At 44.9% G+C, this 20355-nt stretch overlaps 1 protein-coding gene across 3 annotated transcripts in view; it reads right to left on the reverse strand.

Annotated features, from left to right (window-relative positions):
* vps13a (vacuolar protein sorting 13 homolog A) overlaps positions 1-20355 on the reverse strand; it is a 283176-nt gene that overhangs the window by 125008 nt on the left and 137813 nt on the right. For all 3 annotated transcript variants that reach the window (XM_078396225.1, XM_078396226.1, XM_078396227.1), the window contains 7 exons: positions 19701-19873; positions 16252-16472; positions 15938-16170; positions 15700-15792; positions 12949-13305; positions 2269-2370; positions 302-460 (listed from right to left, as the gene is read on the reverse strand). In XM_078396225.1, coding sequence (XP_078252351.1) covers positions 302-460; positions 2269-2370; positions 12949-13305; positions 15700-15792; positions 15938-16170; positions 16252-16472; positions 19701-19873 — 1338 coding nt within the window. The remainder of the gene's footprint in view (positions 1-301; positions 461-2268; positions 2371-12948; positions 13306-15699; positions 15793-15937; positions 16171-16251; positions 16473-19700; positions 19874-20355) is intronic.

Raw genomic sequence — 20355 nt, forward strand, 5'->3', positions numbered from 1 at the left:
ATGCTTCTAAATGTTCTTGACATGCTGGCTTAAAAACAATTAAAATGCTTCATGGACAATCACGATGCTATCTCTGCGAGGATTTCTGGGATCATTTTGATGCTAATTAATCTAACTTTGTGTTTGAATTCACTCTCCCATTTTAACTGATTCCCTGAAGAAGTCAAGCTCCTTAAAAATACCCACTTAACAGAATAGTGTTTTTCAGCCCAATTTTAAATTTTGTTATAAAACAGCACATCATCCAATGTCACTGAAACACAACTGGAAACATCTACACTTTTAAAAACTGATAACTTACCGTGGCTAAATTATTAAGCAGGGTTAAACCGCATTTTGACACTGTTATGTTAAGTTGGTCTTTTGAAGAGACATGAATAACAGTTTTGTATGCAGGAGCTTGGAGCTGTTCTTCTTCATTTTCTGCATTAGTCCTTGCTTGAATAGGCTTCTTCTTCATCTGAAGTGAAAAACGTAATTTATTAGTATTGGTATCGGATGTTATTCAACACTTGTAATTCTTTTCTTTTAATAGTGTTACAGTGAGCCCAGTGAGGTGGAAGAGAGTGGGGAAGGGAGGAAAAAACACAATCAAGGCCCCAGAAAGGTGGAAGGGAGCACGGTAATCAGGTGTTCTGGTGATTAGATCTGGCGATATGATTGCAGGTCTGCCAGTATGATGCTCAACATTCCAAGTTTTACGATGTTCAGGAGGAATTGGCCAAAAGGGAAGCCAGGTAGTATTTTTAATCAAGGGAATATTTTTGGCCTGTACCTCCTCTAAAATGAGAACTTAACATTGATATGCAACAGATAGATACATTAAAATAACAGAAGATGGACAGAAAATTGAAAAATACCGTGAAATAATACCAGACGACCAACTATCTGGCTTTCACAAAGCTCTAACTATATTAGTGTTATATAACAAGCATTAAAATATCCCAGGCTAAAAATTCAAGTGATCACAACCAGGGAGGATGAGCACTGCAGTCAACTGTCATTTTTGCCTCACCACCTCCACCCCCCCCCCCCCCCCCTCCCCACAAAATGACAACTTCTCATTCTCATCCTAACATGGGGTGGTACACATAGAGGTTAAGTTAGTGGATTAGCAGCCATTAATCTAAACATAGCACAAAAAGTAAGGAAATTTGTGTTTGGTAGATTATTTCTTTGTTGTAACAATGCTTCTTGGCAATAAATCTTATACCGTTGGAAAGCCTGTTTATTTCCCTTTTAAATGGTGCCACATTTGTAAGGAACATGCATTTGTGGGATGAGCAGCAGAGCTGAGTATATGGGTTGCGCCCATGAAAAATTTGCCAAATCTTCTCTGCCAATGCCAAACAGCTTATTCTGCTGTTGCTATTGACTCTTGTTTTGAGCTTCTGGTACCCCCAGGTGCTGACAAGAATGGGATGCCATCCCACAACAGTGTGTGACCAGGCTGGTGACCAGCATGAGGAGGAGGTGCCAGGCTGTTATGGCTGTGTATGGTTCTTCCACACGCTACTGTGGCTCCTGTTTATTAAATGAATAAATTGTTAAATTGCCAATATGTCTTGTTTCTTCAGACTTCAATCATCCAATCCACCAAACGACACCGAACAAGAGTCAATGGCAGAATAAGCTGTTTGGCATTGGCAGAGAAGATTTGGCAAATTTTTCATGGGCGCAACCCATATACTCAGCTCTGCTGCTCATCCCACAAATGCATGTTCCTTACAAATGTGGCACCATTTAAAAGGGAAATAAACAGGCTTTCCAACGGTATAAGATTTATTGCCAAGAAGCATTGTTACAACAAAGAAATAATCTACCAAACACAAATTTCCTTACTTTTTGTGCTATGTGCTGTGTTTAGAAACATATTTTTCAATCCGATAATGGAATTTAAACGAGTAATTAAATAAATGCAAGCCTATTTTTTTATTTTAAAAAGGAGATATTTTTAATAGCAGTAACCATGAAACTACCATATTGGTATAAGACTTCATCGAGTTCCAGATGGAAGGAAATCTGTTACCTTTACAAAATGTGGTCTTTATATAACCTTGACCCACAAAATTATTAATTCTTAAATTCAAGGATAATTAGGGATGAATAATGACAGCATTGCCAGTGACATTCACAAATCCATGAACAAATTAAAAGGCAATTGGAACAAATTGTGTTTCTTATTATTTAATGCATTTTTGATTAAAATGAATGATTTCAGTATGAATTGAAATATACAAGACACATGATTATATTGAAAATACATACCTTGATCCCAAGCTCCCAAGGTCTAAATTCATCGCTATTTTCAAGCTCTAATGGTTCTACTAGTGGCTCCCATACAGCAAGTACTTCATTGTAATAATGCACCTGGTGGATAAAATGACTATAGTGATTTCATTATAGTTTGACTTAAGCATTCCATCCAGCTTCCAAAGCAGGAGAATAAAAGTCTCACACATCTATCTTTATCTGCAAATGGTTCCCAATGGCCCAAACTGCTGCTCAATGTTTCAGCTGATGAACAGAGTCCACGAGTGGCATGCAAACACAGTATAAAGTGATAGGAAAGCAGAATCCAAACCCCATCCATACAAAATGATCGAGTTTAAAAAATATATATATTCTTCATGGATGACTTAATGAAAAATGTCAAGTTGTCCTCATTGTGATCGATGCCACCATTCAGCTAGTTTGGTTCACCCCCAAATGATACAAAGATGCAGTAGAGTGAATGGGCACGATAAAAGCAGCAACATGTTAACTGAAGATTCAGCCACCAGAAGTTACCTCTCTAGTTGGCGGATCCAGCACTTACAACTGTGCACAAAATAAATATCTAAACTCTGAGAAGCAGCAAGCTATTTGGACCCACAAGCCTGTTCAACCTTTAAATTATGTCATGGCTCAGCACCACATTCTTTTCTATTCCTTATAATCTTTCTTTGCCAAGAATTTATCTATCTGCATCTCTGTGAAGACAATATTTCTACCACGATTAGAAAGGACTTCAAAAGGCACATGATTCGCAGAAAAAAAGTTGCACTTCAATTTGACTTCAATTGTTAATCTTTTAGTTTTCAGTCGTAACCACAAGCTTACGTTTCTCCCAAAATTAACATCGTCCACATCCACCAAGGATATTCAGGATCTTATACAGTGCCCTCCATAATGTTTGGGACAAAGACGCAGAATGTATTTATTTGTCTCTGTACTCCACAATTTAAGATTTGTAATAGAAAAAAATCACATGTAGTTAAAGTGCACATTGTCAGATTTTAATAAAGGCCATTTTTATACATTTTGGTTTCAACATGTAGAAATTACAGCTGTGTTTATACACAGTTCCCCCCCCCCCCCCCCCCCCCCCCCATTTCAAGGCACCATAATGTTTGGGACACAGCAATTTCATGTAAATGAAAGTAGTCATGTTTAGTATTTTGTTGCATATCCTTTGCATGTAATGACTGCTTGAAGTCTGTGATTCATGGACATCACCAGTTGCTGGGTGTCTTCTCTGATGATACTCTGCCAGGCCTGTATTGCAGCCATCTTTAGCTTATGCTTGTTTTGGGAGCTAGTCCCCTTCAGTTTTCTCTTCAGCATATAAAAGGCATGCTCATTTATGTTCAGATCAGGTGATTTACTTGGCCACTCAAGAATTGACCATTTTTTAGCTTTGAAAAACTCCTTTGTTGCTTTAGCAGTATGTTTGGGATCATTGTCTTCCTGTAGAATGGACCGTTGGCCAATGAGGTTTGAGGTATTTGTTTGAACTTGGACAGATAGGATGAGTCTATACATTTCAGAATTCATTATGCTACTACCATCAGCAGTTGTATCATCAGTGAAGATAAGTGAGCCAGTTCCTTCAGCAGCCATACATGCCCAGGCCATAACACCCCCACCACCGTGTTTCACAGATGAGGCGGTATGCTTTGGATCTTGGGCAGTTCCTTCTCTCCTCCATACTTTGCTCTTGCCATCACAATGATATAAGTTAATCTTCATCTCATCTGTCCACAAGACCTTTTTCCAGAACTGTGGTTGCTCTTTTAAGCACTTCTTGGCAAACTGTAACCTGGCCATCCTATTTTTGCAGCTAACCAGTGGTTTGCATCTTGCAGTGTAGCCTCTGTATTTCTGTTCATGAAGTCTTCTGCGGACAGTGGTCATTGACTAATCCACACCTGACTCCTGAAGAGTGTTTCTGATCTGTCGGACAGGTGTTTGGGGACTTTTCTTTATTATAGTGAGAATTCTTCTGTCATCAGCTGTGGAGGTCGTCCTTGGCCTACCAGTCCCTTTGCGATTAGTAAGCTCACCAGTGCTCTCTTTCTTCTTAATGGTTACAAACAGTTGATTTTGGTAAGCCTAAGGTTTGGCTGATGTCTCTAACAGTTTTATTCTTGTTTCTCAGTCACCTAATGGCTTCTTTGACTTTCATGGGCACAACTTTGATCCTCATGTTGATAAACAGCAATAAAAGTTTCCAAAAGGTGATGGAAAGACTGGAGGAAAGACAGGGTACTTTGAGCTCTCTTATAACCTGCATTAAGGAGGAAATTAAACACACCTGAGCAATTACAAACACCTGTGAAGCCATGTGTCCCAAACATTATGGTGCCCTGAAATGGGGGGACTATGTATAAACACAGCTGTAATTTCTACATGGTGAAACCAAAATGCGTAAAAATACCCTTTATTAAAATCTGACAATGTGCACTTTAACCACATGTGATTTTTTTCTATTACAAATCTCAAATTGTGGAGTACAGAGGCAAATAAATAAACGATGGGCCTTGACCCACACATTATGGAGGGTACTGTATGGTTCATGGAGACACAAGAAACAATAGATTCTTGAATCTTGAGCAAAAAGAAAGTGCTGGATGAACTCAGTGGGTTAGTGGAGAGAAATGGATCGATGATGTTTTAGGTGAGGACCCTTTGTCAGACTGATAGATTATGGGAAGAAAGCTGGAAAAAAAGGGTAAGGGTGGGGCAAAGCCTGGCAAGTGATAGGTAAATACAAGTGAGGAGGGGTGATGGGAAGCTTCGTGGGATCAACGGCTACAGGTGAAATGGAGACAAAAAGGTGTCAGATAGGTAAAGAATATGAATGAAATGAGGTCAGAGGGAGGAACATGGGTTGAAGGAACAGGGGAGGGAAAGTAGAGGATTAAAGGGAAATGGAGGACTTGGACTAGGGAGGGGTGGGAGACGAGCAGGAGGAGCAAGACAATGGAACGGAGTGACATGGGTGATGGGAAAATTGTGAGAATACTGGTGGAGGTTGGGAGCGGGGCTGGGGGATTACTTGAAATTGGAAAATTCAATGTTCATATTGTTGGAGACTATCCAAGAGTAATAAGAGGTGTTGTTCTTCCACTTTGCGTGTTGCCTCAGTCTGGCAGTAAAAGCGGCCAAGGACAGGAAGGTCAGTATTGGAATGGGAAGGGGAGATAAAATAGCTAGCAATTGGGAGTTTCAATAAGCCTTGGCAAACAGAGTACGTATTGAGCTAAACAGTCATGTATGTGGTCTACCCTTGGTCTCACCGATGTCGAGGAGGCCATATCAGGAGCACTGAATGCAATAGACAAAGTCGGAAAAGCTGCAAATTAATCAATCTCTCTTGTGGAAGGGCTGCTGTGATCTGTGGATGGTGTAGAGAAGGTGTAGGGACAGGTGCTACTTCTCCTGTAGTTGCAGGGGAAAATGCCTGGGAGGAGGTGGGGAGAGATGAGTGAATCAACGAGTTTCGGAGAGAGTAGTTTCTGTGGAAGGGAGAAACAAGTGGGCACAGGAAGTTGTGACCGGTAGTGAGATCATGTTGAAAGTGGCAGAAATGTCAAAGAATATAATGGATGTGGATGTTGGCGGGATGAAAGGCGAGGACCTCCATCTTTGTTCTGTCTAATGAGAAATTTATTTATTGGACAAAGAGGAGGAGGGGGAGTTCAACGAGATCTGGGTGTCCTAGTGCATCAGTCAATGAAAGGAAGCATGCAGGTACAGCAGGCAGTGAAGAAAGCCAATGGAATGTTGGCCTTCGTAACAAGAGGAGTTGAGTATAGGAGCAAAGAGGTCCTTCTACAGTTGTACCGGGCCCTGGTGAGACCGCACCTCGAGTACTGTGTGCAGTTTTGGTCTCCAAATTTGAGGAAGGATATTCTTGCTATGGAGGGCGTGCAGCGTAGGTTCACTAGGTTAATTCCCGGAATAGCGGGACTGTCGTATGTTGAAAGGCTGGAGCAATTGGGCTTGTATACACTGGAATTTAGAAGGATGAGGGGGGATCTTATTGAAACATATAAGATAATTAGGGGATTGGACACATTAGAGGCAGATAACATGTTCCCAATGTTGGGGGAGACCAGAACAAGGGGCCACAGTTTAAGAATAAGGGGTAGGCCATTTAGAACAGAGATGAGGAAGAACTTTTTCAGTCAGAGGGTGGTGAAGTTGTGAAATTCTCTGCCTCAGAAGGCAGTGGAGGCCAGTTCGTTGGATGCTTTCAAGAGACAGCTGGATAGAGCTCTTAAGGATAGCGGAGTGAGGGGATATGGGGAGAAGGCAGGAACGGGGTACTGATTGAGAGTGATCAGCCATGATCGCCTTGAATGGCGGTGCTGGCTCGAAGGGCTGAATGGCCTACTCCTGCACCTATTGTCTATTGTCTATTGTCTATTGTCAACTCAGAGGACAGAGAGTGGAAAGTCTCAAATATTCAACTACACCACCTCCCACCCTGCCTCTTGCAAGGACACTATCTCTTACTCTCAGTTTCTCTGTCTTCATCGCATCAGTTCCCAAGATGCGATTTTCCACTCTGATGTCCTCTTGACACTTGCCATCCTATTGTATTTCATCAGCAAATTCAATGATCATACACTCAGAGTCAACTAATGTGGCAGGGGGATGGGAGCAGGAGCAGAGAGACAGAGGGGTGTAAAATGAGGGTAGAAGCAATAGGTAGCAAGGTGAAAAGTAAAAGTGGCAGGCAGACAAATCCAGGGCAAAAATCAAAAAGGGCCACTTTTCAACATAATTGTATAAGGGGTAAGAGTGTTGTAAAAACAAGCCTGAAGGCTTTGTGTCTCAATGCAAGGAGCATTCGGAATAAGGTGGATGAGTTGAATGTGCAGATAGTTATTAATGAATATGATATTGTTGGGATTATGGAGACATGGCTCCAGGATGACCAAGGCTGGGAGCTGAACATCCAGGGATATTCAATATTCAGGAGGGATAGACAGAAAGGAAAAGGAGGTGGGATAGCGTTGCTGGTTAGAGAGGAGATTAACACAATAGAAAGGAAGAACATTAGCTTGGAGGATGTGGAATCGATATGGGTAGAGCCGCGAAACACTAATGGGCAGAAAACGCTAGTGGGAGTTGTGTACAGGCCACCTAACAGTAGTAGTAGAGTTGGGGATGGCATCAAACAGGAAATTAGAAATGCGTGCAACAAAGGTAAAACAGTTATAATGGGTGACTTCAATCTACATATAGATTGGGTGAATCAAATTGGCAGAGGTGCTGAGGAAGAGGATTTCTTGGAATGTATACGGGATAGTTTTCTAAACCAACATGGAGAGGAACCAACAAGAGAGCAGGCTATTCTAGACCGGGTATTGAGTAATGAGGAAGGGTTAGTTAGCAGTCTTGATGTGCGTGGCCCCTTGGGCAAGAGTGACCATAATATGGTTGAGTTCTTCATTAGGATTGGGAGTGACTTAGTTAATTCAGAAACAACGGTTCTGAACTTAAAGAAAGGTAACTTTGAGGGCATGAGACGTGAATTGGCCAAGATAGACTGGCAATTGATTCTTAAAGGGTTGACGGTGGATATGCAATGGAAGGCATTTAAAGACCGCATGGATGAACTACAACAATTGTTCATCCCAGTTTGGCAAAAGAATAAATCAGGGAAGGTAGTGCATCCGTGGCTAACAAGGGAGTTTAGGGATAGTATCAAAACAAAAGATGAAGCGTACAAATTAGCAAGAAAAAGCAGCCTACCAGAGGACTGGGAGAAATTCAGAGTCCAGCAGAGGAGGACAAAGGGCTTAATTAGGAAAGGGAAAATAGATTATGAAGGAAAACTGGCAGGGAACATAAAAACTGACTGCAAAAGCTTTTATAGATATGTGAAGAGAAAAAGATTAGTTAAAACAAATGTAGGTCCCAAGCAGTCAGAAACAGGTGAATTGATCATGGGGAACAAGGACATGGCAGACCAATTGAATAACTACTTCGGTTCTGTCTTCACTAAGGAAGACATAAATAATCTGCCGGAAATAGCAGGGGACCGGGGGTCAAATGAGATGGAGGAACTGAGTGAAATCCAGGTTAGTCGGGAAGTGGTGTTAGGTAAATTGAATGGGTTAAAGGCCGATAAATCCCCAGGGCCAGATGGGCTGCATCCCAGAATGCTTAAGGAGGTAGCCCCAGAAATAGTGGATGCATTAGTGATAAATTTTCAAAACTCTTTGGATTCTGGAGTAGTTCCTGAGGATTGGAGGGTAGCTAATGTAACCCCACTTTTCAAAAAGGGAGGGAGAGAGAAAACGGGGAATTACAGACCAGTTAGTCTAACATCGGTAGTGGGGAAAATGCTAGAGTCCGTTATTAAAGATGGGATAGCAGCACATTTGGAAAGTGGTGAAATCATTGGACAAAGTCAGCATGGATTTATGAAAGGTAAATCATGTCTGACGAATCTTATAGAATTTTTCGAGGATGTAACTAGTAGAGTGGATAAGGGAGAACCAGTGGATGTGTTATATCTGGACTTCCAGAAGGCTTTCGACAAGGTCACACATAAGAGATTGGTATGCAAACTTAAAGCACACGGTATTGTGGGTTCAGTATTGATGTGGATAGAGAACTGGCTGGCAGACAGGAAGCAAAGAGTAGGAATAAACGGGTCCTTTTCAGAATGGCAGGCAGTGACTAGTTGGGTACCGCAAGGCTCAGTGCTGGGACCCCAGCTATTTACAATATATATTAATGATTTGGACGAGGGAATTGAATGCAACATCTCCAAGTTTGCGGATGACACGAAGCTGGGGGGCAGTGTTAGCTGTGAGGAGGATGCTAGGAGGCTGCAACGTGACTTGGATAGGTTAGGTGAGCGGGCAAAGGCATGGCAGATGCAGTATAATGTGGATAAATGTGAGGTTATCCACTTTGGTGGCAAGAACAGGAAAGCAGACTATTATCTGAATGGTGGCCGATTAAGAGAAGGGGAGATGCAACGAGACCTGGGTGTCGTGGTACACCAGTCATTGAAAGTAGGCATGCAGGTGCAGCAGGCAGTGAAGAAAGCGAATGGTATGTTGGCATTCATAGCGAGGGGAATTGAGTATAGGAGCAGGGAGGTTCTGCTGCAGTTGTAGAGGGCATTGATGAGACCACACCTGGAGTATTGCGTACAGTTTTGGTCTCCTAATCTGAGGAAATACATTTTTGCCATAGAGGGAGTACAGAGAAGGTTCACCAGATTGATTCCTGGGATGGCAGGACTTTCATATGAAGAAAGACTGGATAGACTCGGCTTGTACTCGCTGGAATTTAGAAGATTGAGGGGGGATCTTATAGAAACTTACAAAATTCTTAAGGGGTTGGACAGGCTAGATGCAGGAAGATTGTTCCCGATGTTGGGGAAGTCCAGAACAAGGGGTCACAGTTTAAGGATAAGGGGGAAGTCTTTTAGGACCGAGATTAGTTTTTTTTTCACACAGAGAGTGGTGAATCTGTGGAATTCTCTGCCACAGAAGGTAGTTGAGGCCAGTTCATTGCCTATATTTAAGAGGGAGTTAGATGTGGCCCTTGTGGCTAAAGGGATCAGGGGGTATGGAGAGAAGGCAGGTACAGGATACTGAGTTGGATGATCAGCCATGATCATATTGAATGGCGGTGCAGGCTCGAAGGGCCGAATGGCCTACTCCTGCACCTATTTTCTATGTTTCTATCTATGTGAATCCAAAACTTTACACAGGAAGGCTTATCCATTTAAGGCAAAATTATTCCAAGCTAGCTTCTCTGCATTAATTCATTCTTAATCCCCTCACTGCATCTCCCCGTCAAACCATATTCCTCGCTCTGGCACTACATTTCACTCCTCTCTTTCCTCATCTGACACCATTTTGTCTCCTTTTCAACTTAAGCCTTTGTCGAATCTCCACCTATCTTTCAATCACCCTCCCTCACTTGTATACACCTAAGACTCCAGATCAACGTAGGGTTAGTGGGCTGATGGGCTTGTTTCCATGCTGTACGTCTAATCTAAATTGACCACTATAAATTGACTTTCTTTTATAGAGGCAAGTGGTTGAATCCGTGAGTGAGTGAGTGAGTGAGAATATGGGGGAAATCATTGTAAATTGCTTCGATAGACTGGTCATGGTGCACATTAACTTCAGTCTCCGAGACAGCCTTGATCCACTGCAGTTTGCTTCCTTTTGCAACAGATCTACAGCAGATGTCCTCTCCCTGGCCTTACACTCATCTATGAAACATTGGGATAACGAAGACACCTACATCAGACTAGTTTTGATCAACTATAGCTCCACCTTCAACATCAAAAACACATCTATACTCATCGCCAAAGTCCTGGACCGCAGAGTCAACCTTCTCTGCCATGTGATCCTCGACTTTTTGAGCTATAGATCCCAATCAGTGAGGATAGGCACCAATACATCCTCCAGAGCAATTCTCAAAACTAGTTCCCTTTTTGCCAATTATTTGCTTTGATTTAATCTACATGTTTGCAGATGACACCAGTGAAGTGAAATAGATCTCGACCAATAACAACACAATATGATGGGAGGAGATAGATCGAATGTCAGTAAGGCAAAGGAGCGAGTTATCAACTTCAGAAAGCATCACCATCCATGGCACCAAAGTGGAAATGGTTGAGAGCATCAAATTCTTCAACGTAAATATCACCAATAATGTCGTGGACCAACCACAGCCGAAGAAAGCACACCCACACCTCAACTTCCTCAGAAGATTCCTTCCTCAGATACCACCGGGTGGTACCGTCAACGATGGCAGCCTCATCAATGGTCTATTTGCATTTTCTGGTATTTTTAGTGTGTTTTAAAAAGAATGCGTTAACGTTCTCTGGTTTGCTTTATGTGGGGGGTTTCAATCTCTTACCTTGCCAGAGATGTGATCTTTTTCCGGATCATATCTCAGGTTGCTCTGCAGCCTAACATCATGGGGCTGGCGGCCTTGCTCAAGACTGACTTTGAGCCCCACTGCCGGGCCGTGGACTTACCATAGGAGCCTGTGATTCCCTTGCCTGGGATCGATACCTGTGGATTTCTCCATCGAGGACCTCGCAGTCTCGGGTCGAGACTGATGTTCGGAAGCTCCAAAGTCGCAAGAGGTTCAAGTAGCCCCGACCCGAGGTCCGTTCGCCTAGCACGGGGAGCTGAGATCCCCCCGATGCGGGAGCATAATCGCCCCGTTGCGGAGGGCCCGACCGCCAGCTACGGGAACCAAGATCGTCCCGTCAACGGAAGGCCCAAGGCCCCCGACCGCGGATGAACAAAGAAGGGAAGAGATTTAACTTATTTTTCGCCTTCCATCACCGTGATGAATGTGGAGCAGTCACTGTAATGGATTTTTAAGTTAAAATGTATTTTGTGTGTTTTGTTGCTTTTTATTGGTATGATTGTATGGCAAATCAAATTCTTCATATGTTCCAAAACATACTCACATACTTGGCTAAAGTATCATATCATATCATATACATACAGCCGGAAACAGGCCTTTTCGGCCCTCCAAGTCCGCGCCGCCCAGCGATCCCCGTACATTAACACTATCCTACACCCACTAGGGACAATTTTTACATTTACCCAGCCAATTAACCTACATACCTATGATTATGAAGATTAGGAAAGATCGGTATGCCTCCAATGACTTACCAACTTCTCCAGATGCACCATAAAAAGCATATTATCGGATTGTATCAGTTAGATTTGGGAACAGCTCTGCCCAAAACGACAAGGAATTGCAGAGATTTGAGAGAGTAGCCCAGTCCATCACACAGACCAGTCTCCCCCGCATTGACTCCATCTACATTTCACACTGCCTCGGGAAAACAGCCAACATAATGAAGGATATTTTTCATTCCGACTTCTTCCCACTTTTATCGGGCAGGAGATACAAAAGCTTAAAAGCACATACCACCAGACTCAGTAACAGCATCTTTCTCTGTTATCAGACTTTTGAATGGCCCTCCAATAAGCTAAGGTATAGACCCTATCTTCCAATCTACTTCATTGTGGATATTGAATATTTTCATGAAACTGTAATGCTACGAATCTGTAAAACTGATTTAAGCCTGAAAATTCACGAGCATCAACAATATCCCAAAAAATTATAATAAATGACGACACTCGATACAATAAAACTCTTTATTCATCCCCAGAGTTCGTGTACCTTGTTGTGTGTTGTGACTGTTGGTCTGCCAACAGTCACAACACACAATAAGGTACATGAAAACTTGAAGTTAAAAGTGAAAACCAAAAGAAGAAGACAAGCGACTGTTGGCTGGCTACCGTGTGCACAGCGCCTTCACCAGGACAAACGAACAAACAAACGCAGACATCCCCTGGGCAGAGGATTCTAACCTAGAGTGTCCCCCCTTCCCCCCCAGTCCCCCTTTGTTCTCTCACTGTCCTGCACGGCAGTCCCCTGGGAGGCCTGTGGGGCAAGTCGGGCCTACCGGGGTGTGTTCAGGTCGGCAGCGTGGTTGTTCAGCAGTGAATTAGGAACACACACAGCTCCCCGGGACCGTCCCGTGGCTTCCCGGGACAGTCCCGCTGCACATGGCCACGGCTCCCCGGGACAGTCCCGCCGCGCATGGCCACGGGTCCAAGAAGAGGGTTGTATGAGATAAAGCAGATTTTCGAAACAACTTCTTACCTCTAAGTTAAGGCGACACTTCAGGTTGATAAGTGTGCTCCAGTTTACCACGTCTCCTTCAAAAGTTGACTTTGCCAATAGCATTGGAACAGTTCTGTGTCCGATACCCGCTTCCAGAGTCAGACAAACATATTCAATTGTCATTCTCAGGCTCTGCTCTGTTGTATCTAATTGTTTTGTTGGGCCATCCTTACGGACATTAGAAGCACGTTCAAAAAACCAGAACTTTAAATCTTTCACGTCCTTCTTAGTCCATAAGTCACTTGGCGTTTCACTGCTCTTGTCTTGTGGGCTGCCAGCAGCTGGAGTCAAGGCAGACGTAATTGTAATCACTGTGTTAATAATAACAGGTGATACCTAGAAAATAAGAATGCACAAATGATTATCTTGTTGAATAAAGTATATTTTCAAATTATTATATATATATATATATATATATATATATATATCTATATACTATTAAAACTCAGATCTTCTATATGAATATATTTGTATGTAGGGTTTGAGCAGTTATCAGTGATTTCGGCAAAACGGTAAACCGTCGCGCCACGGTTTTTGTACCGCCTTGATCACCAACCTCCCGTCTGACCGGCCGCGATATTTTCATTTAATTTGGTCGTGTATTTTTTAAGTTACAGAGGTATATCTATCTATATACTATTAAAACTCAGATCTTCTATATGAATATATTTGTATGTAGGGTTTGAGCAGTTATCAGTGATTTCGGCAAAACGGTAAACCGTCGCGCCACGGTTTTTGTACCGCCTTGATCACCAACCTCCCGTCTGACCGGCCGCGATATTTTCATTTAATTTGGTCGTGTATTTTTTAAGTTACAGAGGTTTAAAAGTGCTGCCCCCCTCATTTATCGAAGTTTTGACAGAAGGGGGGCGCTGCGGTGCGGCTGTGCTCAGTACGCATGCGCGGAATCTCCTCACTCTGTACTCAGCACGCATGCGCGGCATCTCCTCACTCGCACCAAAACAATGGACGCCGTTAGCGGCGCAAGCCCACGATCACCGGCTCACCTCTCTCTCCCCTTGCTTCTCTCCTCTCTCCCACACCCGGGAGAACATCTCCCCGCTATCCCCCCCCCCCCCGGGCCTTTGAATGATGCGATCTCCAGCACACCCCCCCCCCCGGACCTTTCACTGATCAGATCCCCCGCACCCCCCCCGGGCCTTTAACTGATGCTAAGAGTGTGTCTGGGGGAGAGAAAATTGGGGGGGGGGGGGGGTCTGAGAATGGGGAATGGGACAACAGGGGTAGTGCGGAGGGGACTTGGTGGTGGGGGAAAGAGGGGTACTGGGAAAAGGGGAGGTCCATATCCCTCCCCTCTCCCCCATCCCTCCCTCCCACCCTCTCTCCCCCCCCTCCCTCCCTCCACAAATACCACCCCATCTCTCATCACCCTCCACCCCTCCCTCCCTCCCCCCTCCATCCTCAACACATCCCTCCTTCCACCACTCCCTCCCCCTCGATCACTCCACACCTCCCTCCCCCAAACCTCCCTCTCCCTCCCTCCCCCCCTCCCGGATACAATGGAAACCCTAAGAGGACGGGCCAAAGGGGAGAGTGTGGGGAGAGTAAGAGTGGGGATGGGGGAGGAGAGAATGGGGGAGTGGGGAATGGGCCCAACGGGCCCACTTTGTCTAGTATGTTACTAAAACTCTCTGTCCGTGTGTATGTGTGTTTGTGTATACCATAACTTTGGTGCATCGCGTAGCCAAAACAGTACACCACAGCGCCACAATTTTTGCACCACGTTACTCACCATTATCCTGGGCATAATCTCTAACAACTCTCATTCAAATTGAAGCGACATTTTTAAAGCTACAGACATTTTAAAGTTAAAAAATTCACTTTCTAACCCATTTCCTGAAACTCCTCAGCATATGACGTCACAATGCTTCTCGTTCCACTTCATTTGCTCCTCACTCGCCAAAACAAGATGGCCACGGGCAGCGCCGCCGCCCGCCCGGCATCAGTCATTCCCTATCCCCTCACACCTCTCCCGGCCCTGGCCCTGCCCTGGCAGTGACTCGCACGTCGGCAGTCAGTGTTGAACGCACGGGCACGGGTAAGTGCCTTTCACAGCCAACGGTTCCACGGAGAGGTGTGGCCGTGGCGGTCGACTAGGTGGAGGGGAGGGTGGGGGTAAGGGGGGTGGGGGTAAGGGGAGGAGTGGGAGTAGGGGAGGAGTGGGAGTAGGGGAGGAGTGGGAGTTGGGAAGGAGTGGGGGTAGGGGAGGAGGGGTGGGGGAAGGAGGAGGGGGTGGGGGAAGGAGGAGAGGGTGGGGGGAGGAGGGGGTGGGGGGAGGAGGGGGTGGGGGGAGGAGGGGGTGGGGGGAGGAGGGGGTGGGGGGAGGAGGGGGTGGGGGGAGGAGGGGGTGGGGGGAGGAGGGGGTGGGGGGAGGAGGGGGTGGGGGGAGGAGGGGGTGGGGGGAGGGGAGGGAGTCAGGAGAGGGGGAGGCTGGAATAGGGGTGGGGAGGAGGGGAATGGGGCTGGAGGTAGGGCTGGGGGAGTGGGGGCAGGGGAGGGGGGGATGGAGTGGGTCAGTGGGGGGAGATAAGGGGAATTGAGGGGGGGGTGAGGGTGCTACACCAATACAGGAGAGGCTTTGAGTCCAGGGCTCACTCAGTGACGACACCCTCTCCCCTTCCCTCTTCCCCCTCTACGAGGAATGGGCCCAACGGGTCCACTTGGTCTAGTATAATCTTAAAATTACACACTGACAAAGCATTTCCTTACTTTCATCATTAGTGATTTCACAGTCAACTCCATGTTAACAGGACCAGTAGCAGCTTGTGTACTTTGGAAGAACAAATTGCAAGGCTGCAGGACCTAAATATTTCAGAAATAAAATTACAACGATCAGGCTGGACTTCAGTGCATACTGATGAGCTAACCATGCAATATTAACATGCAACAGAAGTGCACAACACAAAGCAATTGCAAATGTTTATGAAAACACTTTAAACTTCCATACCGTAGTAACCTGATCTTTTCTTTTTCCTTTTAGAAATGGGCAGACCATTACTTTTAGATCTTTTATAGCTGCAGTTATCTTTTGACTTTCCGAATTATTGTTAATATCAGCCTCACACTGAGCAGTCACGACAAGTGATGGAGCATCTGCTCTTGTCAAATCTGCCACAAAGATGATCTCTGGATTCTGAACACGAACAACAAGTTCCATTTTTGATGTAGTTTGCGATGACACTAAGATAAAAAAGGAACAGATCGCAAATACCTACACTTAACAAACATAAAGAAATGAAAGTGTGCTTATGTTTTCCAAACCTTGTTCGTTCGTCTGTGTTACTGTTGGTTTGTTCGTCTGAACTGCAGAGACTTGATTATTTGCTTGGACAAAGAAGTCAACCACAGTGAGTAGAAATTCCATGCTTGCACAAACATAGATATCACGTATAATGGCATCAAGAAACATGCCTTCTCTTCCATGTTTGTAACTGAAGTCAATCATTGCATTCTTATCATTTGTTAGTTTCATTTCCACCATTCTGAAGAGAGGGAAATCGACATTAGTATGCATTTACAAAGGAGATATATACTTGGGGATGGTATTCCTGTGCTTTTTTCCCCTAGCCAGGTGGGTGACTGATGTCAAGATGGTTTTTAACTTTTAAGAGTTTCAATCCAAGCTACTGAATAACAATACCCATGGAAATGTTTCTATTTCCTTCAGAAACAAAGATTGAGGAAATCCAAGTCATAAATTCTCAAACGTTTAATCTAATCATTCCCAAGCTTTTAATCTAAACAGCTATGAATGCAAGCAATTCATGGTTAGTGGGCAACCAGAAATACAGTTTGACAGGTTACTTTATGTGGGAATAATTACACACAACAGCTCCACCCTTGCTGGCTCTTGGCCTGTTATTCAATTAATAACTTCTGAAGTCCTGAAGATTTGAGAGTCGCCAGTAGGGGAGTTGCAGGGCTCCTCCTTGAGGAGTCCAAAATTTCAGATTATTTGAGATGCAATAGCAGCCTTGATTACTAATCCTCGTCATTTGGTATTCTAGCACTGCTAAGAGCAATAGTAATAAACTGACTTCTTATAATTCAGCTGCAATACATAAAAGCAGCAAATACAGAGGAGAAGGATGAGACAATCATACAGCAACAAGGGAGGTGCTGTGGTAGTCTGGCGTGCTGACCTCTACCGGACCGAGGCCAGACGACAACTCTCAGACACCTCTTCCTACCTATCCCTGGACCATGACCCCACTGACAAACACCAGACCTTCATCATCAGCACCATCACGGACCTCACCATCTCCGGCGATCTACCTCCCAATGCCTCCAAACTCATAGTTCCCCAGCCCCGCACGGCCCGATTCTACCTCCTACCCAAAATCCATAAACAGAACTGTCCCGGCAGACCCATTGTCTCTGACTGCTCATGTCCCACCGAACTTATTTCCACCTACCTGAACTCCATCCTATCCCCCCTGGTTAAATCCCTCCCCACCTACGTCCAAGACACCTCACACGCTCTCCATCTCCTCGATAACGTCCGGTTCCCAGGCCCCCACTCCCTCATCTTTACCATGGATGTCCAGTCACTCTACACTTCCATCCCCCACAAGGATGGTCTCGAAGCCATCCGTTTCTTCCTCGACCGTAGAACCAGCCAATCCCCATCTAACAACACTCTCCTCCGCCTAGCAGAGCTGGTTCTTACCCTCAACAACTTATCCTTTGACTCCTCCCACTTCCTCCAAACCAGAGGCGTAGCCATGGGCACTCGCATGGGCCCTAACTACGCCTGCCTCTTTGTCGGGTACGTCGAACAATCCCTGTTCCGGACATACACCGGCCCCATCCCCGAACTCTACCTCCGCTACATCGACGACTGCATTCGTGCTACCTCTTGTACCCATGCAGAACTCACTGACTTCATACACTTCATCTCCAATTTCCATCCTGCCTTTAAATATACCTGGACTATCTCCGACATCTCCCTCCCGTTTCTGGACCTCACCATCTCCATCACAGGAGACAGACTAGTGACGGACATTTACTATAAACCCACTGACTCACACAGCTATCTGGACTACACTTCTTCCCACCCGGTCCCCTGCAAAAAGTCTATCCCCTACTCCCAATTCCTCCATCTATGCCGCATCTGCGCCCGGGATGGGGTGTTTCACACTAGGGCTTCCGAGATGTCCTCGTTCTTCAGGAAACAGGGCTTCCCCTCCTCCATTATAGATGAGGCTCTCACTAGGGTCTCTTCTACATCCCACAACTCCGCTCTTGCTCCCCCTCCCCCCACTCGCAACAAGGACAGAATCCCCCTCGTTCTCACCTTCCACCCCACCAGCCAGCGGATCCAACAAATTATCCGCCAACATTTCTGTCACCTACAACGGGACCCCACCACTGGCCATAGATTCCCATCCCATCCCCTCTCTGCGTTCCGCAGAGACCGTTCCCTCCGCAACTCCCTGGTCCACTCGTCCCTTCCTACCCAAACCACCCCAACCCCGGGCACTTTCCCCTGCAACCGCACGAGATGCAACACCTGTCCCTTTACCTCCCCCCTCAACTCCATCCAAGGACCCAAACAGTCTTTCCAGGTGAGACAAAGGTTCACCTGCACCTCCTCCAACCTCATCTATTGCATCCGCTGCTCTAGATGTCAACTTATTTACATCGGCGAAACCAAGCGAAGGCTGGGCGATCGCTTCGCTGAACACCTGCGCTCGGTCCGCTGGCCGAGCACTTCAACTCCCCCTCCCATTCCCAGTCTGACCTTTCTGTCATGGGCCTCCTCCAGTGCCATAGTGAGGCCCACCGGAAATTGGAGGAACAGCACCTCATATTTCGCCTGGGCAGTTTGCAGCCCCTTGGTATGAACATCGACTTCTCCAACTTCAGATAGCTCCTCTGTCCCTCTCTTCCCCTCCTCCTTCCCAGATCTGCCTCTATCTTCCTGTCTCCACCTACATCCTTCTTTTGTCCCGCCCCCCCTGACATCAGTCTGAAGAAGGGTCTTGACCCGAAACGTCACCCATTCCTTCTCTCCCGAGATGCTGCCCGACCTGCTGAGTTACTCCAGCATTTTGTGAATAAATACCTTCGATTTGTACCAGCATCTGCAGTTATTTTCTTATCAAACAGCAATGTTTGGAGAAAGAGAAGTGAAAGTCTTTGGCCTCATGTTGCTAGTGAGTTCACAAATTCACAAGTTATAGGAGTAGAACTAGGCCATTCATCCCATCGAGTTTACTCCGCCATTCAATCATGGCTGATCTCTGCCTCCTAATCCCATAATCCCAAGAATATAATAATAATAATAATAATAATGCATTACATTTATATAGCGCTTTTCAAATATGCCTATCTCTGCTTAAAAATATCCACTGACTTGCCTCCATAGCCCTCTGTGGCAATGAGTTCCACAGACTAACTACCTTTTGACTAAAGAAGTTCCTCCTCACCTCCTTTCTAAAAGAGCGCCCTTTAATTCTGAGGCTATGACTGGTCCCAGACTCTCCCACCAGTGGAAACATCCTTTTCACATCCACTCTATCTATGCCTTTAGTTATTCTTTAAGTTTCAGTGAGGTCCCCATTGAGCACCTTAACCTTCCATGCCGAAAGGAAGCCAAAAACAAGTTAAACAATAAAGCCAGGAGGAACATAATAATGAAAAACAATTATAAATTATTTGAGATGCAAAATGTAAATACTCTAGTTCTGTGTAGATAATAAAAGTACCTTGATGTGGCTTTCTCTATTGCTATTCTTTTGTCATCCAGCATACAGTTATAAAGTTTCACATCAATCTTCATGGAGCCATCAGATAACATCTTGACAGAAGTGGAAAATTTGTGCAATTTGAATTCTGCTAGTTTGTCTTGCTCTGATCTCTCCTCTTGCATAATATCCATCTGGTTTAAAATAAATGTATTAAATTTACTTTATATTTCAGCCAGTTTAGAGATTGTTTTCTAAATAGACATGTTTAAATCTCATTGTCTGGAAAAACTGTAGTCACAGAAAAGAATAGCAATTCTATTATTCAAATCAAATTGGTGTTGAGATGCAACGCAGTCACATCAAGTCAAAATTATACATTTTTGTTTTCACCTGTATTAATTTTCTTGTCAGTATGAAGTGAGAACAGTTCTAATACATTTCAAAGTTATTTGAACAACTCACTATAGCAAATCTGTTTCACCTCGTGTTCATTTTTCAGGAGCGATTGGAGTGCACCTCCAATGACCGGTGGCACCGATTTCACACATCATGAAGACCCTGGAGAGGCTGGTGCTCACCCACCTGCAACCCCTGGTTGAACCCTATCTGGACCCCCTGCAGTTCACTTACCAAACAAAGATGGGGGTTGAGGACGCCATCATCCACCTGCTTT

The sequence above is a fragment of the Rhinoraja longicauda genome, chromosome 3 (genome assembly GCF_053455715.1).
Source record: "Rhinoraja longicauda isolate Sanriku21f chromosome 3, sRhiLon1.1, whole genome shotgun sequence".
NCBI lineage: Eukaryota > Metazoa > Chordata > Chondrichthyes > Rajiformes > Arhynchobatidae > Rhinoraja > Rhinoraja longicauda.